The sequence below is a fragment of the Schistosoma haematobium genome, chromosome 1, assembly GCF_000699445.3.
Source record: "Schistosoma haematobium chromosome 1, whole genome shotgun sequence".
Lineage (NCBI taxonomy): Eukaryota > Metazoa > Platyhelminthes > Trematoda > Strigeidida > Schistosomatidae > Schistosoma > Schistosoma haematobium.
The window spans coordinates 12,297,175-12,322,530 of NC_067196.1; the positions used below are offsets into that span (position 1 = coordinate 12,297,175).

Sequence of the window (25,356 nt, forward strand, 5' to 3'; positions counted from 1 at the left end):
AGTTTAACAGTGATGTTGTACTATACAACCAAGTCAATGGTGAATGTGGAAACTGCATCTTGATCACCGAGTATATATCAAAACAAGGTTTGAAATTAGAGTTGGAATTTAGTAAAAAGAGTTAGGGTTGAAGTCGTCATCGTGAACTGATATCAGCTATGATGCAAAGATCAGAAAATTCATCATTTATCTTAAGTCTTAGTATAATGAACCATAAATTTATCTTCTCTGTTTCGTGATTGGTCTAGTGAAGAAAGATTTCAAGGTCGTTCGTCCATAAAGTGCGGCTTTCTTAAGCTTAATATTTAGTTTAAATAAATAGGATTATTTTAGCACAAAATAAAATTTGTGACTATGTAGCACGTAATATTAGCGTTTACTTGGAAGCAGGAGCGATCTGAAACAACAACACAACAGTCAGGACCGGTAAATGCTTCTGAAGTAAGAACACGGCGTACTAGCACAACAAATAGATTTTGGAAATTGAAAGACGCGGTTCGAGTACAAATAGGGATAACTTATTAAAAATAGTTTTATCCATCGTTCTGCAGTTTCAGCTTACTTAGGGCTTGTTCCTCTTCTTCCAGTACGTTTACTCTTTGCTGCCTTGCAATAAGAAAAACAGACTCGCGTCAGTAACGTCACATGTAATTATTTTTGATACTGTTACAACTATACATCATTTTAATATGATCACTTCCAATATAATCCAGTCAGTCAGCCAGTCAGTTACAACGTAGGACCAGGCAGATATGTGCATCGGTCGAAGTTGCCACACCTCATTAGCACAGCAAGACGAGCACCGGACTCATAGAAGCAGTTAACTCAATGGTGTAATATGTAAAGGAAAGATTTTATGTAAGGATATAGTACAGAAGGAAAGAATTAGTTCGTAAAAAGAAAGATATGAAATAATTTTAATCTCATAGTTTAAAGGAAGACAAAGAGTGTATACATCGACGCCACTGTGATCGATTCTGAGCCATGTCAATATAATAAACACCTTTAACAAACTTCACTTATTCATATTCAGAATGAGTTTTGCGGAGATTTTTAGAAATTTCACAGGTTGAAATCATGAGTCAATTGAAGCTAGACCACCATGGAAAACCTGGAAGCACTGGACGGCCGTTTCGTCTTAGTATGGGACCCCTCAGCAGTGCGCATCCACGATCCCGCACTTCCAGGTTTTTCATAGTGGTCTAGCTTCAATTGACTCATGATTTCAGTCTGTGAAATTTCTAAAAATCTCCACAAAACCCATTCTGATAATAATCAACTGCTCACTAGTGACTGACTTCAAGAGGCATTTCTTGGAGTTCTAGTGAGAAGTCGTTACCAGTGGAGTTCAACCAGGTCTGTTGTGAGATATCAGCTCACTAAAGGCAATGGTATACGGTGGTGCAACTTTGCGGATTGGTTGAAATTAGACATTAACACCGTTGGATACCGGCTCTGTGGTCCAGTGACTAAGTGCTCGCGCGCGAAACCAGTAGGTCCTGGGTTCGAATCCAACGGGATGCGGGATCGTGGATGCGCACTGCTGAGGAGTCCCATACTGGGACGAAACGGCCGTCCAGTGCTTCCGGTTATTCGTATTCATCAGTACAATAATTTGATTCCTTTTTTCAACGACTTATATGTAGTTTGTTTAGAAAAGACATGTTTCATTCACAATGTCGTTTATTATTTTCTGTTCAGTAAGTCAAATTATTTCACTAACAAAATTAAACTTCTTTTATATACGCAAGAATTGTATTTCAATATGGTTTTTACTAAATAAACAGTACTATATAGTTGTTAGGATAATTTCATCATGTAACCAAGATCTTTTCACAATAATATTTCAATATTTCAAGAATGCCATTCATATGATAGTATTACCTGTTTAGATTCAATGTGATATTAGAAGTATCTCTCGGTTTATTGTGCACTGGACCCAATAAAAACATACAAAGCACAATAGTTCTATGAACAATATTCATATAAATTTTGGCCATTTCAAGGAAACGTTTCGTCTTTATTTAAAAGAGGGTACAGAAAGTAGAAGTACTAGATCAGTTTTATTTTTTGACCTACGCTTTTAGTTCAAGATAAGTAAAGATAATTGGTTGCTTTAAATGATGTAAATGAAGGGGGACTTTAATGTGCAACTTACTGGAGTGAGACTATAATTTATGGACGACATTTGAGCGATGCTAAAATGACCGAGAGAATGTCCACCTACTAACTACGACTAAATGAGTGTTATAAACCAGTGTGAGGAATTAGAATTATGATTTACAGTTGATGGTTAGGGTTAAGAATTAGATTTAAAGTTTTCATCACGAACTGACATTAGCTATAATGCCAAAACGCTATTTAGCCAACTGGATGAATGAATTTCGCACTGAAATTCGAGGCTCGTTATCTTATATCTGATTGGTTCGTCTATGAATTACGGTCTTGCTGTGTAATCAAACGGTTTGTAAATTTCGATATTGGTGAATGCTATGTTGGCAAAAGTTGATATTGATACACACTCTTCCGATACACCAGCGAAACTAGCTACTCAAGTTAAAAGACTGAGAATGACAAAGGAATTTTATTGACTAAATCGAGTCAGCGTATATGCTCTTAGAATATTAAACCATCAATGGCGTGCGTCTCATCCCTTGAAATGAAAGCTATTTCTTGGCCAATCACATGCACTTATCATTGAACGGATTTCGGATTGTGCCAATGTTTCTACTTTCCTTTTTAAAATACAGATCTGTCTTCTCGAATTTAGTTTTATGAGTAATTAAAGTAGTATTAAGATCCAGTAAAACCAACCGCTATGAGATAACTTGATTGTTAATATTAATAGATACATATTTGTGTAAAGATTTAGAATTAGCTTTTGCCATAGTATGAACACTACCTATTCTTTTCGAAACACGAAAATTAAAAAGTAATGAGGGCTCACTGAGTTTCCGATTCCCTCCCTTTGACCAGTTGTTCCATAGTTTGCCCATTTTTGACTACTGTACAGAAATTCGGGAAATACTATGCCCCACATTTCAATCACCTAATGGGAGTCTTTGGAGAACTTATGAGTTCACTTACTGTTTTACCGTTTGTGAATCGAAAACTATAGACCAAGATTTGTCAACCAACGCTGTCCTGGACTCTTCTTGCTAGTTTTTCTCAAGTGCTGTTCACTCCCTTTAGGTCTTTCTCCAATTTCCAGTTCATTGTGTTATTTGGTCCTCATTTTTGCATTTTACTTTGAGGATTCCAAGTTAGGGTTTACATCGTGATGCAGTTCGGTTATTTCCACAATGCATGTCCTGCCTATCTCCAGCGTGTTTCCCTAATTTCCTTTTCAGCTGGAAGCTGGGTTTTTCCTCCCCACAGTCGGTTATTGCCTATGGTATTCGGCCAACGGACCTAAAGTATCTTGCATAGATAATTGTGTATAAATACCTGTATTTTTGATGATGATTGTAGTAGTTGTGGCTTTGGAGAATGATATAGATTGGATAATGTGAACATTGGATATACTATTTGCACAAGACATCTTCCGCCAATGAAGTAGAGCATAATTTATGACACTAAATGCAAATTGTTTGAAATGTGTACATTATGTACATTGAAGGGATGTTAAGGAAATCTAGACAATTTATTTTATTGTAGTTTGAATTGTCTAGTTGTTAATGTTTTGACTGAAATTCGATCAGTTGTCGTTGGGATATGTGCATCTTGTGCCAACTGCTTCGGTATAGCCATAGACATAGACTACATGGATTATGGCTAGCAGTGAAGTCTATGAATCGCGTCTTGACATATTTGGGACTCATCAACCCGACTGGGCTTGAGTCCCAGAGCCTCGGTTTGGGCGCCAGCCTTCACACAACTCGAATAATGAAGCGTGACGCATATATATTTGGTACCGCCTTGTACCACTGTTTATGTGTTTAAATAAGTAAACAATAGGTCCCAGAGCAAACACCAACTCTAGGATGTGGCACGTACATCCAGCCGACGGGTCCTAAGTAGGATGAAACGCGCTTCGTGGATTTCTTTGCTAATCATATTCCATCTATTGTATATAAACCGGTTGATTATCATTAAAATTGTACTCATCTTAGAGTAGGAGGTTATGTAGATTTTTATTTTAATTTCTTTAATGAAACTGTATATGTACCATGTTAAATCAGGGATATATTCTATTCGTTCTTCAGTAAATAGTTTGCTGGTATAGGTTTTCTCACATCAGGACCTACTCATGTGGCATAGATAAATTTATTTGTTCTATGCACTTTACATACATATTAAATGTACTGTGTTTATATTGACATTGTTATACAAACACTTCATAATATACTACTGTTATCAATATTTATCATTCTTATCTTGTTATGAATATAAATGGTTTAAATGGTCACAATAAACTATCATTAATAATTAAAATAAAGAAATATTTATAATTTTAGATCAAAGTCTTTATTTGTGTGTTATTTATTTATTTATCTGAACACATAAATATTGATACATAGGGGCACTGAATACATATGCCCCACACAAGTCACTTGGTTTGTGTGTGGGCTGTGATACTACCCGAGTGCTCAGACCGAAGCAGTTGGTTTTCTAAGGGGGCCACACTCGAAACCTTCGACCCACAGGAGCGACGTCAAGAGATGCACTCCCATGGTAGTCTGTGACCAATAATTCGTTCATACTCCATTTGTTTCTTCAGGATCATCGAACTCATGTGTAACACTGGTTTGGAACCAGGGTTTTTCAACTCCGCTAGATGAATCTCTCATATCCACCAACCCGGTTAAAGTGCCGAGCATTCGTTTTTCGTCCTTTCAATTTCGCAATCAATAGTAATACCGTGAGAAGTCAGTGAGTAGGACTTCCCTGACAGTTGCTATATATGCGTGGCAATGTGAGATCATTTCGAGAGGAAGAGTCGACTCTCCTCACCCTCGGCAGTCTGTTATTCACTTTTCTCTCTAGTCAATAAATAAGAATGACGTCGACCTATAATAACTATATGACTTCAAGGATATCATTGAAATTGAGTAGAATTCAAGATCCAGTCACCTAATAGATTTCGGTGTAGTGGTGTTAAACAGATTTCAGTAAATAATTAGATAAACAAATAATATATATTCTGAAAATTATTATTGATTGTATGCCGATTTTCAGATATAATCAGATGGATACAGAAAGTAATGTTACAAGTGAAGGACAAATGTATAATTTTAAATTATTTAGAATAATGTAGAATATAAATTATTTTGAGAGTAGACTTATCAAATGGATTACAATATTGTGTGTCACTAATTGGTAACTATTAATTATTTCTCGATAGACCTGAATATTCTTCTGTACTGAATTTAATTGATTCAACTCTGTTCAATCAATTTCAATTAATTTGTTTAACAGTATTTTGAAGTCTGTGTTATATTCTATTTTTGATAGATTTCAACGATGAATACTGATGATAACAATATGACTAGTAAACAGAATACTAATGATCTATCAGCCATATGCGTTCCTTTACCAGATACTTGTCGAGTAAAATCACCTGTTCCATTGTTGGTTTTCTATTTTGAAATTTTATCAGAGCTTATGGAGTTGAAAGATTATGAAAGTAAAGTAAGTCACTTAATAATCATTTTATATTTAAAAATAATGACTGAACATTTATATACCTTGTAACAATATTCATGAGTGCGGGATTGTGAATGTGCGCTGCTGAAGAGTCCTATACTGGGACGGAACAGACGTTCATTACTTCCAGGTTTTCAATGGTTGTCTAACTTAGATCGGTTCGTGATTTCAATGAAATTCAACGAGTTTCATAATCTTGTACTGAAAATATTTTAATAACCAGACGTGATTATTTAAAAACTGTGCAATTCATTCAGATTTACCAGTTTTCATATTACTTTCCTATTCTTTAGAATATCACCTTTATTTTTGCAGTGCACATTTAGAAGGTATACTCGTTTAATCGATTTTGGACATTTCATCCTAGTATGGGACTCTGCAACAATGCGTATCCACAATCCCATCGTCAGGGATCGAACTTAGGACCTTTGACCTACACGTAAATGCTTAACCTTTGAGCCGTTGAATAACAATACAACGGTGTTGATATCCAACTTCGATCAATTTACGATATTGCGAAACTTTCATTCATTGCCTACGGCGGATAACGGTTTCATAGCCAACATAGCTGAACTCCACAGATCATGGCTTCTCACCAGAACTCCGAGAATTCGCTCTCCAAGCTAGTGAGCATCGTGGATTGGTTGAAGTTAAATACTAACACCGTTGGATGCCGGCTCAATGGTTTAAGGCTTAGGAGTTTGCGCGCAAGACTGAAGATTCTGGGTTCGAACGCTGCATGTAGGATAGTGGGTGCGAATTACTGAGGAGTCTTATACTAGGAAGAACCGGTCATCCAGTGATTGGAAGTTTTAAATGGTATTCTAACACTGATCGGTTCATGATTTTAATGAAATTCAACAATCTCCACAACCCTAAACTGAAAATTTGATGCATCTCATATTATCTTTTATAAAGAACAGTTTAATATGTTAAATTTAATTAGACATTAATTCAATTGTACTATACTATATCAATAGTTCTTTTCAATATTTCTCTTCCATATTTCAATATGAATTTTATTCATTTCATATTATCATATAGCTTAATGGTGTGTAAATTAATGATCACTTTCAAAAGATTCTATTCAACTATTCATTAAAACAATCACTTGGCACTTATTCTCATAATAATCACTTTAAATTGCTGAAGATCTTAAGTCAGCTGTTGTTTTTTCTTTTAATAGTTTAGTAAAAACAAACAAACAATGAATTTGTTTACATTTTATTATGTGGTACTCTAATGTTGTGTTCGTTTAAAATTAACTTTTTAATTTTAAAATTAATTAGCTGGGATCTCAAATGAAAACGGAACTTTGTTTGCTTGTTTGTTCTGTTTTCTTGAAGTGTGTAATGTTTGACTGAAGTGTGTTTAATTTCTAATCCATAAAAAGACGCTTCAATCATAATGAGTAATCTATCATCGTTTCTTTTTAGCAGAAGTTATAACACAAGGGCTAGTAATATTACATCTATAACTTAGCAGGAAGTCATGTGTTCGGTGATCCTTTCTATGATCAGTGATTAATATCAGTGAAATATTGTTGTTAAGTTAATGAAATAATAAACTGTAAAGTTTTCTGAACACTTTTTATATGAAAATGTTTGATGTGTTGTGCATTTAACATTTACAAAATCTTCCTTAAAGATCTGTCGGGGTCGATTGGAGACTGAATTTATTGAACTCTATTGTCAAAGTGATAAAGTCTTTTCAGATTTAGTGATTAACAGTGAAATATCTAGCTATAGATCCTTGGATTTTGTCAGTTTAATGTAATTTTGACTTAAGTGAGATTAGATTAAAAATGTAGTGTATCCTGATATACTATGTTTTTTACTGTAAATTAATGAAATAAATAACTAACAGCAGGAAACTTGGAACTAAATACAAAGTTTTGTATTGTTACCCGTAAGTGAATAAAATGTTGACTAACTAACGTTGCTCAATGTTACATAGTTGTAAGGAAATGAGAGAAATTAGTTTCGCAGTATAGAGATTTGTGGAGATTATTGGATATTTTTCATATCACGAGCTGATCCATTAAGAACGAGAAATCACTGGGTAGCTTTTTCGTCCTAGTATAGGACTAATCAGCAATGCTCACTCACGAACTCACCACAGGAGGTCGAGCCTTAAGACCTTTGATTCTTCATGAGATCAATCGGCATCTAGATCATTGAGCTTAATATCAAACGGCTTTCAGTAGATGTCTAATATTGATCGGTTAGTGATAACAATAACACTCATTGTTCTTCACAAACCCCTATACAGATAATTATCATGCGCTCATAAGTGACTAATTTTAACAGGTAATTCTGCTGTTCTAGTGAGAAGGCACGACAAGTGGAGTTCAATCCCGTCATTTGTGAGGAAGATATCTACTAAAGACAATGGTTGATCAATATCATGGATTGGTTGAAGTTAGATATTAACACCGTTGGATGACGACTCAGAGGTCTACAGATTAAGTGTTCGCGCGCGAGAGTGAAGATCTTGGCTTTGATTCTCGTGTGCGAGTTCTTAAGTGCGCAACTTTGAGGAATTCATTACTATTATGAAATAGCTGTCCAGTGCTTCAAGGTTTTCAATGGATGTTTAATAATAACAGTAAAAGCAGTTTATGTTGATGTATATTTTCACTTAAATTAACAAGTGTTTAGGAAAGACTGATTTGATCTTATTCTATCTGAATTAGGAATAAAAAGTTTTGTAACTACTTCGTGTGTTTTTTAAATTACATAATATCAATAGAATCAACAATTAAGATTATTCAAGGTTTTTTGTATCATGTAGATATTATTTACTCTCTATTTATTTTCGACGTCGCCCACAATTGTTTTGTTTTGTTAAATAACTTGTAGTATTCTACTATTGATTGATCACTGGGTGGTGATCAATGCCATGTACTTCTTAGTGCAGATCGAATCCTATCGATCAAGTTGCAATGTGGCCACCAGTCTAAGTGACTCAACATTCAGTGCACTATGTTGGGATAAGATGGTGGTTAAAGTTAGTCAACAGGAAACCCTGTCATCATCTTATCTCAATATAGTGCACTCAAATGTCGAGTCACCTAGACTGGTGACCACATTGCAACGTGGTCGATATGATTCGACCCTACAGGATGTCAGTCGCAGCTCGGATAGCTCAGTGGTAACATCTCTGACTATGAAGTTAGGTGACAGGGAATCGAATCCTTTAAGGAGCATTAGTTCTCTCAAGATTACAGCACACCTTGCTGACGAGTACCAAGTAGTACGAAACCTAGGTCCAGAGTTTCCTGTTGACTACCTCCAACCTCCATCTTAGCTCGTAGTATTCGTTTGATTCGTTGTTCTAGATTATTTTTCAAACTTTTAAAATTCTTATTTTCATTCGTGAAAATTCCTCTGCTATTGAATCCCTTTTTGAACGATCTAAAATATAGGAAGTTTCTTTTTTAAAGTGTTTTGCCCACTGATCCTATGGTTGGACATGTAATGATATTTATTTCAGAACTAGTTATCCAGTTCAATGTACTAGGCTACGTGGTATAAACTTCAGACTGTGAATATGTTAGTTTGATTTGTGACTAATTGGCCTTGTAGGCATAGAACTGTCCTAATCTCTAAATAATGATCTGTTACACGAACACTGACTAGTTGGCAAGGCAAAAAAAGACGACATCATTTTCTAAATTGTCTTTTAGCCTAAAAAGGTACACTTAAAAAATATGACCACAACACACACGATCAATAAGAAAATAGAATATATAGCGAATCAGGGCGTTGACAGCCTAAAATGAGTGTACCAACTTTATGATTAAGTTACAATCAGTTGGGTACAGAATAAAATACAGTGACAGTTTGTAAATTAGACAAAAGTTTGAGATTAAGAATATTAAAATGAAACACAATAAATCAACTGTTCATTATTACTCATAACGAAATACGAGTAATAATATCTAGAAAAATAGGGTCCGCCCTCCCTCTCGAAATGCTCTCACACGGCCACGCGTATACAGCCTCTACCAGGGAAGTACTACTCACTGACTTCTCACGGCATTGCTGTTGTTTACGAAATTGAGAGGACGAAAAGCGAATGTTCGGCGCTTTAACCGGATTCCAAACCAATGGTGCACATGGGCTCCAGTATCCTATGGGAACAAATGGCACATGAACCAATTGTTGGTCACTGGCTACCATGTAACCGCATCTCCTCACGATGCTCCACTGTCTTGTGGATCAGACCTTTAGGTCAAAGGTTCGGGGTGTGGCCCCCCCTAAGAAAACCACCTGCTTCGGTCTGGGCACCCGGTCAGTATCACAGCCCTCACACAAATCGGATGATTTATGTGGCGCATATCTAGTTGGTGCCTCCTTGTACCAATATCTATGTGTTTAAATAAACAAATAATCATAACATAAACCGTAACCACTGGCACTGATCAATATACTTTGTATTGATATTTCTATATCTCTCTTGAAATTATATATATATATATATATATATATATATATATATATATATATATATATATATATATATATATAGTTTATAAAAAGAGTAACGTTGTTCAATAATCACTCAAAAAAACTCTTAATCTTATCGATTGTCCAAAATCTCATATTTAGTAGATTGAATCACTTCTAGTGAATGTAAACTCATCAATAAACTTCTCATCTAATAACTTGAATCATTCTATCACTTCTCTACATCTTAACACTTCAATCAGTGAAGATCAATAACTAGATATATACATTCTAGATCTTAATGAATTTAAGATTCCTCTCTTTAAAATGTATAACATTATCTTCTATAAACTTTGAAATTACACATAAATATTAAATTCACTTTCTGTCAATATAATACTTTTAATTAAATAATCTCTTTATCATTCATTCTCTTATGCTTATATTCTATATATTCAAATGAGTAATCATTGTCAAAAATTGTATAGCAACTATTTATATTATTATTATCTTTTATAATTGACTATTTCTATCCTCATTTGTACGATTAATTTCATATCTCTATATTGAGAAATGAATAAATCATACTAAATAATAATATATAATAAGTAATAAAGAATACTCAATGTTTAATTATTGATTTCTTGGTTGAATACCTCTCTGTTGTTGTTGTTTTTTTTAAAGTCAAATTTGAATCGATACCATTTGTAGTGATGGTGATGGAAAAGAAAGATAACTAGTTAGTGAACACTCTGAATTTGATTGTTATGGTTGCCTTTGTTTAGTTTCACCCTGAATACCCTGGTACAGCCGAGAGTGGGGGGAATCATCTGTCTCTCCCTCTCGAAATGCTCTCATATGGCCACGTGCATATAACCACTGTCAGGGAAGTCCTATTCACTGACTTCTCACGGTATTACTATTGTTTGCGAAATTGAGAGGACGAAAAACGAATGCTCGGCACTTTAACCGGGTTGGTGGGTATGGAATATCCACCTAAGGGAATTGGAAAACCGTGGTTCCAAACCAATGTTACACATGAGTTCGATGATCCTGAAGAAACAAATGGAGTATGAACGAATTATTGGTCACAGACTACCATGAGACTGGATTTCCTCACGTTTCTCCACTGCCTTGTGCATCAGACCTGTAGGTCGAAGTTTTCGAGTGTGGCCCCCTAAGAAAACCACCTGCTTGAGTCTGAGCACTCGGGCAGTATCACAGCCCACACGCATATGTATTGTGTGCCCCTTTGTATCAACATTTTTGTGTTCAAATGAATTAGCAAATAAATTAATTGCCAAACTTTTAGTGCTAATTCATTCAGCACGTTAAAGGTCACTCATAATCCATAGTTGAATGAAATTATCCGCATTGTTTTCATTAGTGTGTAATATTCAGATGTTTTCTTTCATTTCCTCACTCATTTAATAGATAAATGCCATACAATGGAGATGTAATTCTCATTCACTATTTTGTTCAAAGTTTTTTGAAATTATCCATAACTGTCTGGTTTAGGCATGTTCAATGTAAATGAAGATCATATGCTGGATGAAAAAGACAATGATAATAAATCTTAAGGATTTAAAATCCTAATGAAAGTCATACTATACTGCGCTGTATTTGTCCACTAAATTAACGGAAAGCACTAGGTACGACACACTTAATGAACAATTAAGATATCTCTCAACCGTACAGCCTGTTATATAAAATAAAGCTTTTGACAAATCAATAAATGAACATTGAAGAATATGAAATAAGAGATCCAAACAACTCAGTTGACTAAAATTATGACGATTATCACCGTCATTATCTTATAGGTTGAATAATATACTTATGGTTTTATTGATTACCCCATTATCAGTACTGTGTAGCGTGCTTGTTTAAACATGCTATTGTTTCCTTTGTTTGTTTATTTAATTTTATATCCTGCTCATTCGCGCTTTGTTACTTTTTCTGTATGTTTTGGATCAGGATTGAATGTTTGTGTTCTGTTCTTAGTATGTCTTCATTGTTGTCTTTTTCTTCTATTTACATCGTAATCATTTTTAATTAATAATCCCTGTAAAGTAGTTCAACTGAAATGACAGATACCTACTGAATTTTTATTTTACTCCTTCTTTTCTTCTCCAGTCAGTCAGACAAATAGAATGTAGAACCTGGTATATATGTATACATCAGTTCATTTTGTCATATCCTATTAACACAGCAAGATGAAATTGTCAACGTAAATCTCAGAGTAATAGGGGTAGAAACAGTATTGGTGGTAGTTGAAATGATTAAGCATCGAAGATACAGTTGAAGGAAATAGTAACTGGTGAAGTAGTAAAAATTTCTGAAGAACTTGTAAAGTTAGGGTCTAAGAGAAGACATAAGGTGAATGCATCTGGATCATTAAGAACTATTTTGAGCTGTGTCAATGGAAATCCCTTACGATTAGTTAACGATAATCACGTGGACAACAACTAGATCGTCTGTACCTATCTACACTGCTCAGTCTAATATTTAGTTGTTCCTAACACATATTCTCCTCTTTTCCTCTCTTTGAACGCTGAACTAATGAATTTAGATGATAACTGACTTTATTTTGTATTGAAAGGATGATAGTTTATTCTGGTTATTGATTACTCATGTAATTGATAAAAAATGTACTAGACATAATGAACAGTTATTACTATTGAGTATCAACATTTAGAACTGGTTGTTTGCGTCAAAGATACTCGTTTTTCCCTAGTATGGGACTGACTCATCAACAAGTTCGATCTATCCCAATTTGGGGGATCAAATCCAGGACCCACAGGCCTCACAGCCAGCACTAAACCTTTAAACTACTGAGCTAGCATGTAAACCACTGAATTTCAGTTCAGCTACGAGATCTGTAGGTCCCGGGTTCGATCATTGTTGGGGTCATGGATCCACACTATTGAGAAAGTTCCCAGTGGTTTTCTAATTAAGGTCAGCTCGTGTTATTATTATTATTATTATTATTATTATTAATGGCCTTATTCAATATTGTATTTTGGTACAAAATAGAATTTTCAGCACGTGTGAACTGTGAAGTTCATAATCTTCAACAGTTTCTAAAAAGAATTCAAAGTTATGTTTGTGAAAAGGTTGTTAATGAGTTTAACAAATATTGCAAAAAGAACAATGGATGAGTTTCAAAAAAGAAGGTTTTTAGTTGTTAAAAATGATGATAGTAATTTTAATTCATTCAGTTTAACAGACAAAATCGAATTCAAGTTAAATCTAGTCGAGTTATTGAACTACAACTAACTGAACTATATGTAATCGAGATTCGTTACCAATAATGTAAACAGTAGGAAATGGTCCGACCATTTCAGGTTATTCATTTATTTTTAATATAATTGTATAGTATAATAAATTGTTAGTTCGGTAAATGTGTAATGGACGTTGAGGTTACACTTTAAATTAACTTACAATTTTGTTTCTGCTATATATATATAGTTTTTACGATTGTAATCACGAAGTGATCTTAATTAGGTCACCATTGAAAACATGGCAGCATTGGCCAGCCGTTTCGTCCCGGTATGGAACTCTTCAGCAGTGCTCGTCCACAACCACGTAACTGGGAACCGAACTCAGAACCTTCGAACAGTTAACCTCTAGACCACTGAGCTGGCATCTAATGGTAGTAGTGTTTAATTTGAATCAACCTATGACCTTGTACAACCCCTACCAGTGGGAGTCCTATAACAAAACAAAACGGCAATCTAGTACTTCCAGGTTTTCAACGGTGGTTTAACTAAGATCAGCTTATATTTTCAACGGTGAAAATAATGAAACTGATCAAATGTTTTATAAGAAGTTTAATGTTGATAACACGTGTGCAATTATAAAGAGAATATTATAATCAAACAACAAAAGGAGAGCAGAAACAGTGAGAAAAAGTATTGTTTAGCAAAACATCCGTATACTTACTTACTTACTTACGCCTGTTACTCCCAATGGAGCATAGGCCGCTGACCAGCATTCTCCAACCCACTCTATCCTGGGCCATCTTTTCTAGTTCCATCCAATTCTTGTTCATTTTTCTCATGTCTATCTCCATTTCTCGGCGTAATGTGTTCTTTGGTCTTCCTCTTTTCCTTTGGCCTTGAGGATTCCATGTGAGGGCTTGTCTTGTGACGCAGTTGGGTGCTTTCCTCAATGTGTGTCCTATCCACTTCCAAAACATCCGTATGTTACTTAAATATTGATAAAAAAAGCGGTTGTGAACACAAAACCTCGAGGTTTACTGAGATAGCATCAGGTAGATATAAATAATGCATTTCAAATTATCCGCTGAATCCCATCAGTTATACTTCAGGGTTTATGCATACGTCTTTTGTATATCACAGAAGTTGTCGATATCCATCTCAATAAGCTTGATTATTGTATTTAAAAGAATTTCATACAATTGCTCTTCTTATCTTGGCCATGTATAACAGCCGGTTTTTAAGTAACATAAAGATGTTTTGTTAAACAATATTTCTTCTTACTGTTTCTGCTCTCTTTTTATTGTTTGATTATAATATTCTCTTTGTGATTGTACGCGTGTTACTAAGATTGAACTTCTTATCAAACGGTTCATCAGTTTCATCAACCACTTTAGATTCAAAACGAATGTAAAATTGATAAAATTATCAAAACAACGCTAAGAGGAAGCTTGTCTGCAGTTCAGCTATTTTCAGTGTATAAGGCCAGATGTTCTTTAACTAATCAAAAGTGAATTAATACCTTTATTAAGTCACTTACAAATGTTTTTATTAGTTTACATGTGCTTGTGGAAACAAGTATTCAGAAAGGATTGAAAGAAGTGCATATACACAAGGTTTTCTCAACATATTCCTCGAAATCTGTGTTTGAAAGTAAAGTATTCATAAGTGCTATCACTAAACATTTAATGGTTAGTGAACGCAACGTGAATGTCACAAAGTTGTTTAAAATAATTAACAAGCAGGAAACACCACTTTGTTTAGGCCATTATCATCAAGCACTTTTGACTTGACCTTTGTATACACAAGAAAAATTTGTGATAAACCTCACATTGGCATGGTAAGATGGTTATATAAATCTTGACATTTTTCAGTTGCATTATCGCTTTATGGCACAACATATTATATACTTAATTACACTTGTTACCTCGCGTGGAGCATAGGCACCCGATCATCAATCTCCAAACTATTCTGTTCTGGGCTCTATTTTACAGGCGTTTCCAAGTACAGGCATGCTGTCCTTGCTCTGCTAATCTGTGCCTTCATATATGCATCAGATCCCACTTGTTTGTCAATGATGCTGCCCAATATATAGCTTAAAAAATTCTACTGACATTCACTGACGACGCTAACTTGAATTTTATGTCAATTAGGCGCCTAGATTATCACACATTTGTTAAAACTTTTTTTATTTACTGCCTTATTACAATTTATGTTTGCATCCCTTTTTTAAAAATGACTAAACCATATCCAATGCTCATAAATCTTAACAATTACAATGAATATGTTGTTTCCCCTTCTGGTTTCTTATGCCGTTTCGAACTGAACATTGATTACGGTATGTAAAATTTTGTATAATGATATTGCTAATCTAAATTTAGGCTATTTTCAGCTGATAAGAAGCCTTTAAAAATATATATAAATTGAATTCATTTTATTCTGCAAAGCTTGCTCTATTCGTTTTTTTTAAATTCCATTATTATCAATCCTTCAACCACACATTACAGTTCTTTATTGCACCACTATTATTAACGTTGAACTTTTGATTAAATACAGTCGTATTCCTACAAATCTCTCTCTCTCTCTCTCTCTATATATATATATATATATATATATATATATATATATATATATATATATATATATATATATGCTTTGTATGCGTGATTTTTTCCAAATGCCAAGTGGATTATACCATGTCACTCAAGCTGATATTTCATTGATCTCTTTTTTTGGTTAAAACTTTTCATTCAGATTTTTCTACTTTCTATAATTTTTATTTATTAAGATTATTTAAGTTAAGGTATAAAGTATAATGTAGGGACGAAATTAAAACGACCGCGACAAATTTCCGGTTAGTTCTTAGCCAATCAGAAAGCAGCTTTTGTAGATGGATAGTTTATGGAAAATGAGGAGGGTCATATTGAAAATTGAAAACAGATTTTACACGATTAATAAATCTGCTAATGACTTTTATAGGTTACTCTGTCAGCTAGTTGGAAAAACAACTACTTAAAAACTTGTCTTGATGGAAACAGATTGTTCTTATTCTCGAACCTTTAAAAGGGATCCACACAGACACCTAAGAATTCCTACATTTTTTCTGGATAGAGTTGGATATTTAGTGTTAAGATTAAGGGTTTAAGGTTACAGTTTTATCACAAGCAGATATTAACTATGATATGAAATAGCTCTGTAGGCCTTATAGTTGAATAAATTTCGCTCAAAAATATAAAAGGCGCCATCTAACTAGTACATCCGTAAAACTTAGCTCTACAAGGTTAGGGTTTGTTTCAGGATTATGGATTCAGGAGATGACGTCTGAAGAGACAGAATTAAGGAATTAATATATTTAGCATTATTATTTCCACTCTATGATTCCGCTAACCAGTTTTATGCGACCATTTTAAGTGTTTTGAGCAGTATACAAAGGCATTCCTTTCTATCACTAAAAATGATACTCGAATTTCGCTCAGAAACCTAAAAGTCGCATCTTTGATTCTCGTTGACTTATCCCTAAAGCATATATTTATCAAAATTGATTCTCAATTCTCTTTTCTTTCATTATGGTGACTATTTGCCTAGAGACTGATCAATTGAAGTCTTTAATATCAACAAAGGTAAAATACGGACTCTTGCAAATAAAAATTATATTCATTGTACAACTTAGTGGCGACCCTATCTTACTACTTTAATAGATATTGTCCCAATATCTGAAGAAAAGGGTACTAAGTTCTAATTTCAGTGTAAAGATTAATAGCGAGATACAGGTATATCTGTCTTACAAGTCCTAAATATGACTAAATACCCGTTTTGAATGTAACTGGTTGTCACTACTTAACGTTTATCGATATTTTGCATCCCATCAACCAATATTGATAATTTTAATCCAGTTTATTCATATACCACTTGAAGTCGGTTTAAACAGCGTATTATTTTCATTGAAATTGTAACTGGTGTAAACTTTATAATGTTAGATAGATTTTCACACAATTTGTTTTCATTATTATGCGTTTCTACCGAATATAAATTCACATTTTTCTTAACAATAAGTATCTTTCTTTCTCATGAATCATTGCTAGCATAAAACTTGTCGGCAAACCTACGTGTATACTAGTTGGTTTACTGAAAAGAGTTGACATCTAAAACGGTTAGACTAAAGAGGGTTTTGTTCTTTTTATTTTGATCATAAAAATTAGTAGTTTCAACTATCCCCTTAAAAATTATATGTTCGTTTACAACTCTTCTATGCTATTTATCTTTACCGTATTTGTTTGTTTAAGAATGTCACATTTTTGTTGTTATCTACACTGTGCACAAATAACAGAATATTTGTGAACTGTTTAGATGAAATTTAGGGATGTGGTTATTTTCAAACAAACGTGGCAAATGACTGTCTTGGATAATTTAAGAAATGGTATTAAGTGCATAGAAATCAGCCTACTCTGCTAATCTTCGGCTGTGATACGTGGTTTATTAATGTGGGAACCATGCATATATTTTATTAGAAGCGTCTCTGGAGTATTGGGTGCATTCATTTAGACCATCGACCAAGCCATTTCGGTGAAAACTTGAGTAGTGCTATGTTCGAGGGATTACGATACCACCCAAGATTGGCAAACGGAACAAAAGTCACCAATAGAACGACAGTGCAAGTTAGCTCCACACTGAACCCTTACAGTATTGCGTTGAAAATTAGACGTTGATATTTATTTGTAATATCACCAAAAGTCCGTTTGCGTTTCCGGTCCAATCGACACAGTGACCGTGTTCGAATGTTGCTAAACTTTTGTGATTATAGCCTGAAGATGAACTGATATTCAGTCAACAACTCCGGCCGGAAGCGTTCGAACTCACGATTAATAATGCGCACATGCATAAAGAAATCAGCATCTTTGTTCACAATTAGCTTCGAAAATCTATACCATGTATTGAATAACGAGGAGTTATCTCAAAATTATTGGGTTAATGACTGCACAGTGTCAGAAAATAAGCGGTCACGTGGGTTCAGAGGCAAAATCAAATTCCGGTATCTATCTAACTCACTTGGATCCAATCTTCGAAGTAGCAACTAAACCTTCCAAGCATCATCTTGATTTGCAAAATCAAATTTAAATAGATCCTCATAAGGCCGAAACCACATGTCAAAAGTAACATTAACATCGGGATTGTAGTGGACTTCGGCAATACTGTTTGCGATGTCATCAATTGACGGTTCAGTAGTAGAAATATATGTGATAGGTTGCGAAGTATGCGCAACTTTCGTATCTGCCAACATCTGGACATGTTTTAGATGCTGTTTCAGTGATAATCCTGCTTTTGCAGGATCCATGCTTGCACCAGCCTCGTCACCACTGCTTTGTTTGAAGAGAGTACGATGTCACATAGAACCGTCGAACAGAACGAAAGTCAGTAACACAAGAACAGGACAAACTAAACTATTCCATTGCGTCCAAAACCTGCTAACTAGAAGACCAGACTCAGCAGTCGGAAGCACTAACCAACAAGCACACAACCCATGCGCATATATACAGTACGAAAATGTCCTTAGGAAACATCACAAAATAGTGTACTAAAAGAGGAAACGAACCAATGACATTCGAAGTCCTCCTAAGTTGGAAATACAAACTGAATGTAGAACTTGGCGCTTGCTGCGCAAAAATGAGAAACTCAAATCTCCATAATAAAATTACAAAAATGAGGCGTTCACCAAGTGATTTCTAGGGGTCTAGCAAGTAGTTCAGCTGGTATAACTATAAACATGAACTAATTGAGATGACTGAGGTATTCATAATATAACCGAAGTTACCGTTTGGTGATATTCTTTTCCTATGTTTTCCATAAGTATCTCACCTCAAAACGATGAACGTACGAGTTCTTATTTTTGTCTACCTTTCTGCTTGGTAGCTGTGATCAACTATCTCTCGACCTTGCAATTGTGGTCATTGACAAGTCAACAGATTGTGTATGTAACTTTAATTGAACTATACTATCTCATCACTGTGCACAACTGTCAGACATATAATTTCAGTTACAATCGACTAAGTACACTAATCAGTCATTCAAGAATGAGTGATGTTGCTTTAACTTCTTATAAATACTCTCAAACCCATCTAATAGCAGATAAATTACAAAGTTATGCTGATTCAATCACTTTAGTTTCGAGACCAGAGATTCACTTGATTGTATTCTATACAGATTGGAAGATTGCCAACATAACTTTAATAACTAATTGGGATGGCTTGAAAAATTTCATTATTCGACTAATTAAGAAAGAATTTGTGTAAGTACTCGTGTTTAAACTTTGATTATTGAACAGTGAAGCTCTATAGTTTCTCTGAGTCAATGGTTTATCACTGTGATATTGGTTATATTACTTTCTATAATTAGCAAGGTAATTTAAGACAGTTATAGCTTGCAATGACAATACATATTCACCATATATTATCGTTTGATTAACCTGCCTATTTGTCGGCTGTTATATAGTTTTTAACGACTAATTAGTAAGTCCAAGCGGTTTTTTTCATGAAAGACTGTCCTAATTGGAATATCTAACATAAATTTGATTAGAATTCCAATCATACAGGTTTTCTTTCAACCTAGACAATCATTTGTGTATACTAAAAATAATTAAGTATTTTAAATAAGTTATTTACAATAGATTGTTTGAAAAATATTTTGTTCAAAGTTGTTTTGGCATGGGCCTCATGCTCCGATTGTAACTGGCGTTCATAAGACTATACAACTAAGTGCATGGTTGTAGGTTTAAGCTTATATATATAGTGAAAATTACGTATCGATTTATGTGTTGATTCCAAATTTATTTTAATCCTAAGTTGGCACACTTCCTAAGTCATATTACTCACTTACGCCTGTTACCCCTCGTAGAGGAGCATAGACTGTCCACCATCGAACTCTGTCCTGGGTAACCCTCTCCAGTTGCTATTCATCCTTTTGATGTCTGCTTCCAATTTTCGACACACTGTGTTCTCTGATTTTCCTCGTTTCCTTTCCCCTTTAGAATTCCAAGTTAGCGCTTGCTTCGCGATGCAGCCTAATGATTTTCTCAATGTATATCCTATCCACTTCCAACGTCTTTTCCTAATTTCCTCTTGAGCTGGAAGCTGATTTGTCTTTTCCCACATCATTTGGTAAAAGTGATAGTGTTAGTTTGTAATGGACATTATTTCTAATAGCTTTCCAAGACGGATGTTTTTAAGGCATTTTTCATACATGGTCCCTGTTTTCATTTCTCGGGATAGCTTAATGATGATGTGTTAACTTGGTACACACTATTTAATAATGCGTATATTTACATGCTTAATTACAACTTATCTTAATATAAATCCTTTGATTAATTAAGAAACTGTGTGGTTAATTTACAACGTCATTATTTCATTTTCTTAAATAACTTATCAGAAATGAGATGTTCACATCAAAAACATCTTGATGAAGTGGTCATATTGTACCAGTCATTTAACTGTAATTTAACAGTAGATATATATAACTTGTCTAGAAATTAGATCTAACCTGTAATCTCATTCACCGAATGAATGTTTGGCTTTAAAGTCTAGTAATTTTTCAACAAGTGGCTTGTGTTTAATGATAGAATTTCGTAAAGATCTCTCGAGGTTACCATCTTGCCTAACCATATTTGTCTTGCTTGGTATCCTTAACTAACCATATTGAGTTATAATTAAAGGGTTATGGAGATTTTTTCATTGAAATTCTGAACTCATATAAGTTATACCACTATTGAAAACGTGGAAGTACCGGACCGCCGTCCAGTCCTAGTATGGCATGTGTTCTCCCGAATTCTAATCTTCTGAATTCTTCATGTCCCTTTTTTCCTCTTTCCAAATTTATTTCACTGTATTATACTCTTTAAATAACATCTCCAAAGGCTAATTTTCTTGATTACTGCTTATACTCTTGAATCGACAACTGCATCTCTGTGCTAAGGTGGTGTGGCAACTCGAACTGATGTACGTACGTACGAAGTCCTACGTTGTTACTGACTGACTGACTGACTGACCTAGTATGGCATTCCCTTTACACACTGGAATCGAACTCAGAACTTTTGTTCCCGCTCACTCCCATACTAGGATGCAAAGATCGTATAGTGCTTCCAGGTTTTCAATGGTGGTCTAACTTAGATCTCTTTATGGTTTCAATGATCATCATCTTGAATTTAGATAAGTTAATTCTATTAGATAGTTAGTTAATATGTTGTAAAACGTAAAATTCGTGTGATTTAGTAGATGGACAAGTAAAATACACAGTTTACGTTACTCAGATTGAATGAATTAACTGCCGGTTGTCTAATATACCTTCGATAACTTTATCTCTGATCAGCACATTTATGATCTCACTAGTTAGTATGTTAATGTGTCTAGTAGAGTTGCTCTACATGCAATTTATATCATTACAAACTTTAGGTACTCCTAATTTTGAACAAAAAGTATGTGAATGCTCGAAGATTATTAATGATGATAATAATAATGACATAACAATAGTAGTATCAGTCATAGTAATAAGCATTATAATGATATCGTGTCTACAGTATTTGGAAATCAATAGTTTATTTGTTTGTTTATCAATTAACATTATTATAGTTGTTGTTCAAACTGAAGTGCTACATTTATGATTGAAGCTAATTAATCATGAACCGACATTAACTGAAGAGAATGAAATTTATAGTATACAAAATCTCTATCAAAACTACTTTAGTGAATAGTTATTACATATGATTAGTAGCACTGAGATAGATCTTATGACACTCTTAGATGAAGTGGTTGATCAATGAAGTTTAGCTAATTCAGCAGTTAGTTATCCACCAATAATATTAAATAATAATCTCTTTTCACTAACTAAAGCCCCATTACATATTTTCATAGTGAGTATAATAAGTACTTGAAGTTTCCATGTTTGACCTCATATGATGTCGTTAGAATATGAACTCTTGAGGAGTTACAAACTAAATTGAAATAGTTCATTCTTGTATTGGTTGTTTGAATCTCTTATTGGCATACGATCGTCCTGTGCGAATTGCCTCGATATTGTCTTAGATTACAAGCATTATAAGCAAAAAAAGGATGGTGGCTAGTAGTGGAATCCAGGACGCACGTTTCGTCCTATTTAGGACTCGTCAGTTGGATGTACCTGCATCCTAGAGTTGGTATTCATTCTAGGACTCGAAATGGAAATAGCCATTCAATCTTCACTCTATTTGATATTATTTGTATTATGAAATGAAATCTTGAATTGTAGGGAATTTTTACAAAAATTATCTTAATTAGCATTAATTAACATTAATTAATCTATTTCTCTATCTTCATTTATTTATAGGATTTTGTGCTTAATATTCATTATTGTTATCAATATTGTTTTTCTTTCAGTGTTCAGAAGATGATCAAAACGATTTGTCTAGTCTAATGGATATTTCAGCTGGGATTTTGCGTCTTTTAGATGTAGATACTACTAATAGTAAGAATGAAAGTAAAAAATATCATCAAGACAGTACAGTGAATCTTTCAACTTATAAAAAATGTGATGTTGCTTTGCATACTTTAATACAATTACAAGATGCTTGGATAGCAGCCCCAGTACTAATCGAAATGTTGAATACACTAAATATTAATGAATCAAATGATGATGTAATAAATAATTCTAAAGAATTTTATGAAACAATCCAACTTTATTTAACACGTATTCAATCTGCATTGAATGTACAAAGGCATGAATTAAAAACACTAATATCAAATGATTTATGCTTAATTCTAGACAAACCTGTAATATCATTTTCAAAAGAAAATACAGTTGAAAATTTTGAATATTTGTGTGGAGTAAGTGTATATGTTTTAGAATATTTTATTGATATGTAAGTTGGTAGTCGGAAATAGTCGTCAGGATACCTTGAACTTAGGTTTCGTGCTATTTAGCAACACTCGTTAGCAAGATGTACCACTCAATCTTAAAGGAACTAATGCTCGTTGGTTGGTTTGAACATACGATATCCAGTTTCTAGGCTTTTCTGTTGACTATCTTCAACCACAGTAACATCTCAATATAGTGCACGCGATGTCGAGTCACTTAAATTAGTGGGTACACAACTTGTTCGATAGAATTCGATCGGTACTAAGAAAGACTTGACATATATGACATTGGTTACTACTAAGTCAAATGGATATATCTTCATTCTGGAGTTGATGTTCATTTATGATACATTTAGCTAACAAGTGCTGAATAGGACAAAACGCCTACTTTGAATTCCATAGATACCTGCATACCATCGATTCTCCACTAACTTGTGTCATAACTGACTATATCGAGGCAATGTGCACATATGTACATATGCCAATTAAAACCGATCAAAATTCATTTAAAATATTAGGAACAGGATAACACAAACCATCAAAATTTTTATTATTAAACGTTTGAAAACTAATAACGCCTACAATCATAACATATTCATATAGTAGTTATGCCGTGTCCTCCACGTTGTAATTTTGCTAGTCATTAAAACACTTTCGACATAACCTTACGATACGATTGTTCCGTTGTGCTATTTAAACTTGGATTAATTTTAATTTGGTTATTTATTCTCTGAAGAAGTGACTTACACCAAGTCACGAAACGTCAGAAAATCCAATTTTCTACTCATTGGGATATTACAAATATATTATTTTTATTTATAACAATCAACCCAATGCTCAATTTATTCGAAATTATCAAATCAAACCTTGGTAATGACACTTACGATACCTTAGTTTATCTGTGGAATTTGTCTCTACGTTAACCACTAATCAGCCAGTCAGTCAGTCAGTCAGCTACAACGTAGGACCAGGCACATATATGCATCGGTCCAAGTTGCCATACCTCATTAACACAACAAGATGAACACCGGGTTCATAGAAGTAGTTAAGTCAGAGGTGGTAATATATAAAAGAAAGATTGCATATAAGGATATAGTACAGGAAGAAGGAATTGCTTCGTAGAAAGAAAGATATGAAGCGATTTGAATCTCTTAGTCTAAGGGAAGACAGAGAGTGTATACACCGACGCCATTGTGATCGATTCTGAGCCATGTCACCAAGAGTCTCCAACCATTGGTTACGATAGTCACACGGACCCCAACTAAGTAGTCTGCATCTTCCAACATGGTTCAGACTAGAAGTTAGTGACTTCAAGCACTGATGCTACATTTTGGTTTGGCCGCCCCTAACTTTCTTCCAACCATCTCCAACACCGATTGGCATTACACGTCGTGGTAATCGATGTTCGGTCATACGAAACACGTGACCCAACCATCTCAGTAGATGAAGATTCACAATCTCATCAACTGATTTACCATCATTCCCTAATACACTGTGTCTAATCTCACTATTACTTGTCCGGTGATCCCAGCAGACACCAGCAATATTTCTAAGGCATCTATGATCAAGTACTAGTAGCTTACGAGTATCTTCTATTCTTAATGGCCATGTTTCGCTGCCGTAAATTAAAACAAAACGGACTGCCATGCAGTATACTCGTCCTTTTATTGATAGACGGATATCTCGCCTTCGCCATAGGTGACGTAAGTTGACAAAAGCCAAGCGAGCTTTTCGAATCCGTACTGAGATTTCGTCAGACACCAACCCATTAGTGCTGATCAGACTTCCAAGATAAGTGAAGCTGTCAACGCGTTCGACTACTTCACTCCCTATCCTTATTTCAGGTGTTGATGTAGGCCATTTAGAGGAGGAGAAGCGCATCTCAAACATTCTGGTATTGTTGCTCAGTGCTACCGAAAGACTGCATTTTATCAGCGTCTTCACCAAACAGGACTATATCATCTGCGTATTCTAAGTCGATAAGTGGACCTCCTGGTAGGAAATCAATAATCGAGAATTCAGTAGACGAGAATGTTATTTCCATCAGTAGGTCTATGATTAAGTTAAACAAAAATGGAGAAAGTGAACAGCCTTGACGGACACCACTTGAGGTTGCAGAAGCAGATAACAGTTCGCCATAAGCTCTGACTCGACTAGTAGTGTTCG

General features: G+C 34.5%; 1 protein-coding gene across 1 annotated transcript in view; it reads left to right on the forward strand.

Annotated features, from left to right (window-relative positions):
- MS3_00002665 (uncharacterized protein) overlaps positions 1-25,356 on the forward strand; it is a 135,435-nt gene that overhangs the window by 22,165 nt on the left and 87,914 nt on the right. The window contains exons 4-5 of the mRNA XM_051210270.1: positions 5,455-5,631; positions 22,714-23,160. Coding sequence (XP_051073155.1) covers positions 5,455-5,631; positions 22,714-23,160 — 624 coding nt within the window. The remainder of the gene's footprint in view (positions 1-5,454; positions 5,632-22,713; positions 23,161-25,356) is intronic.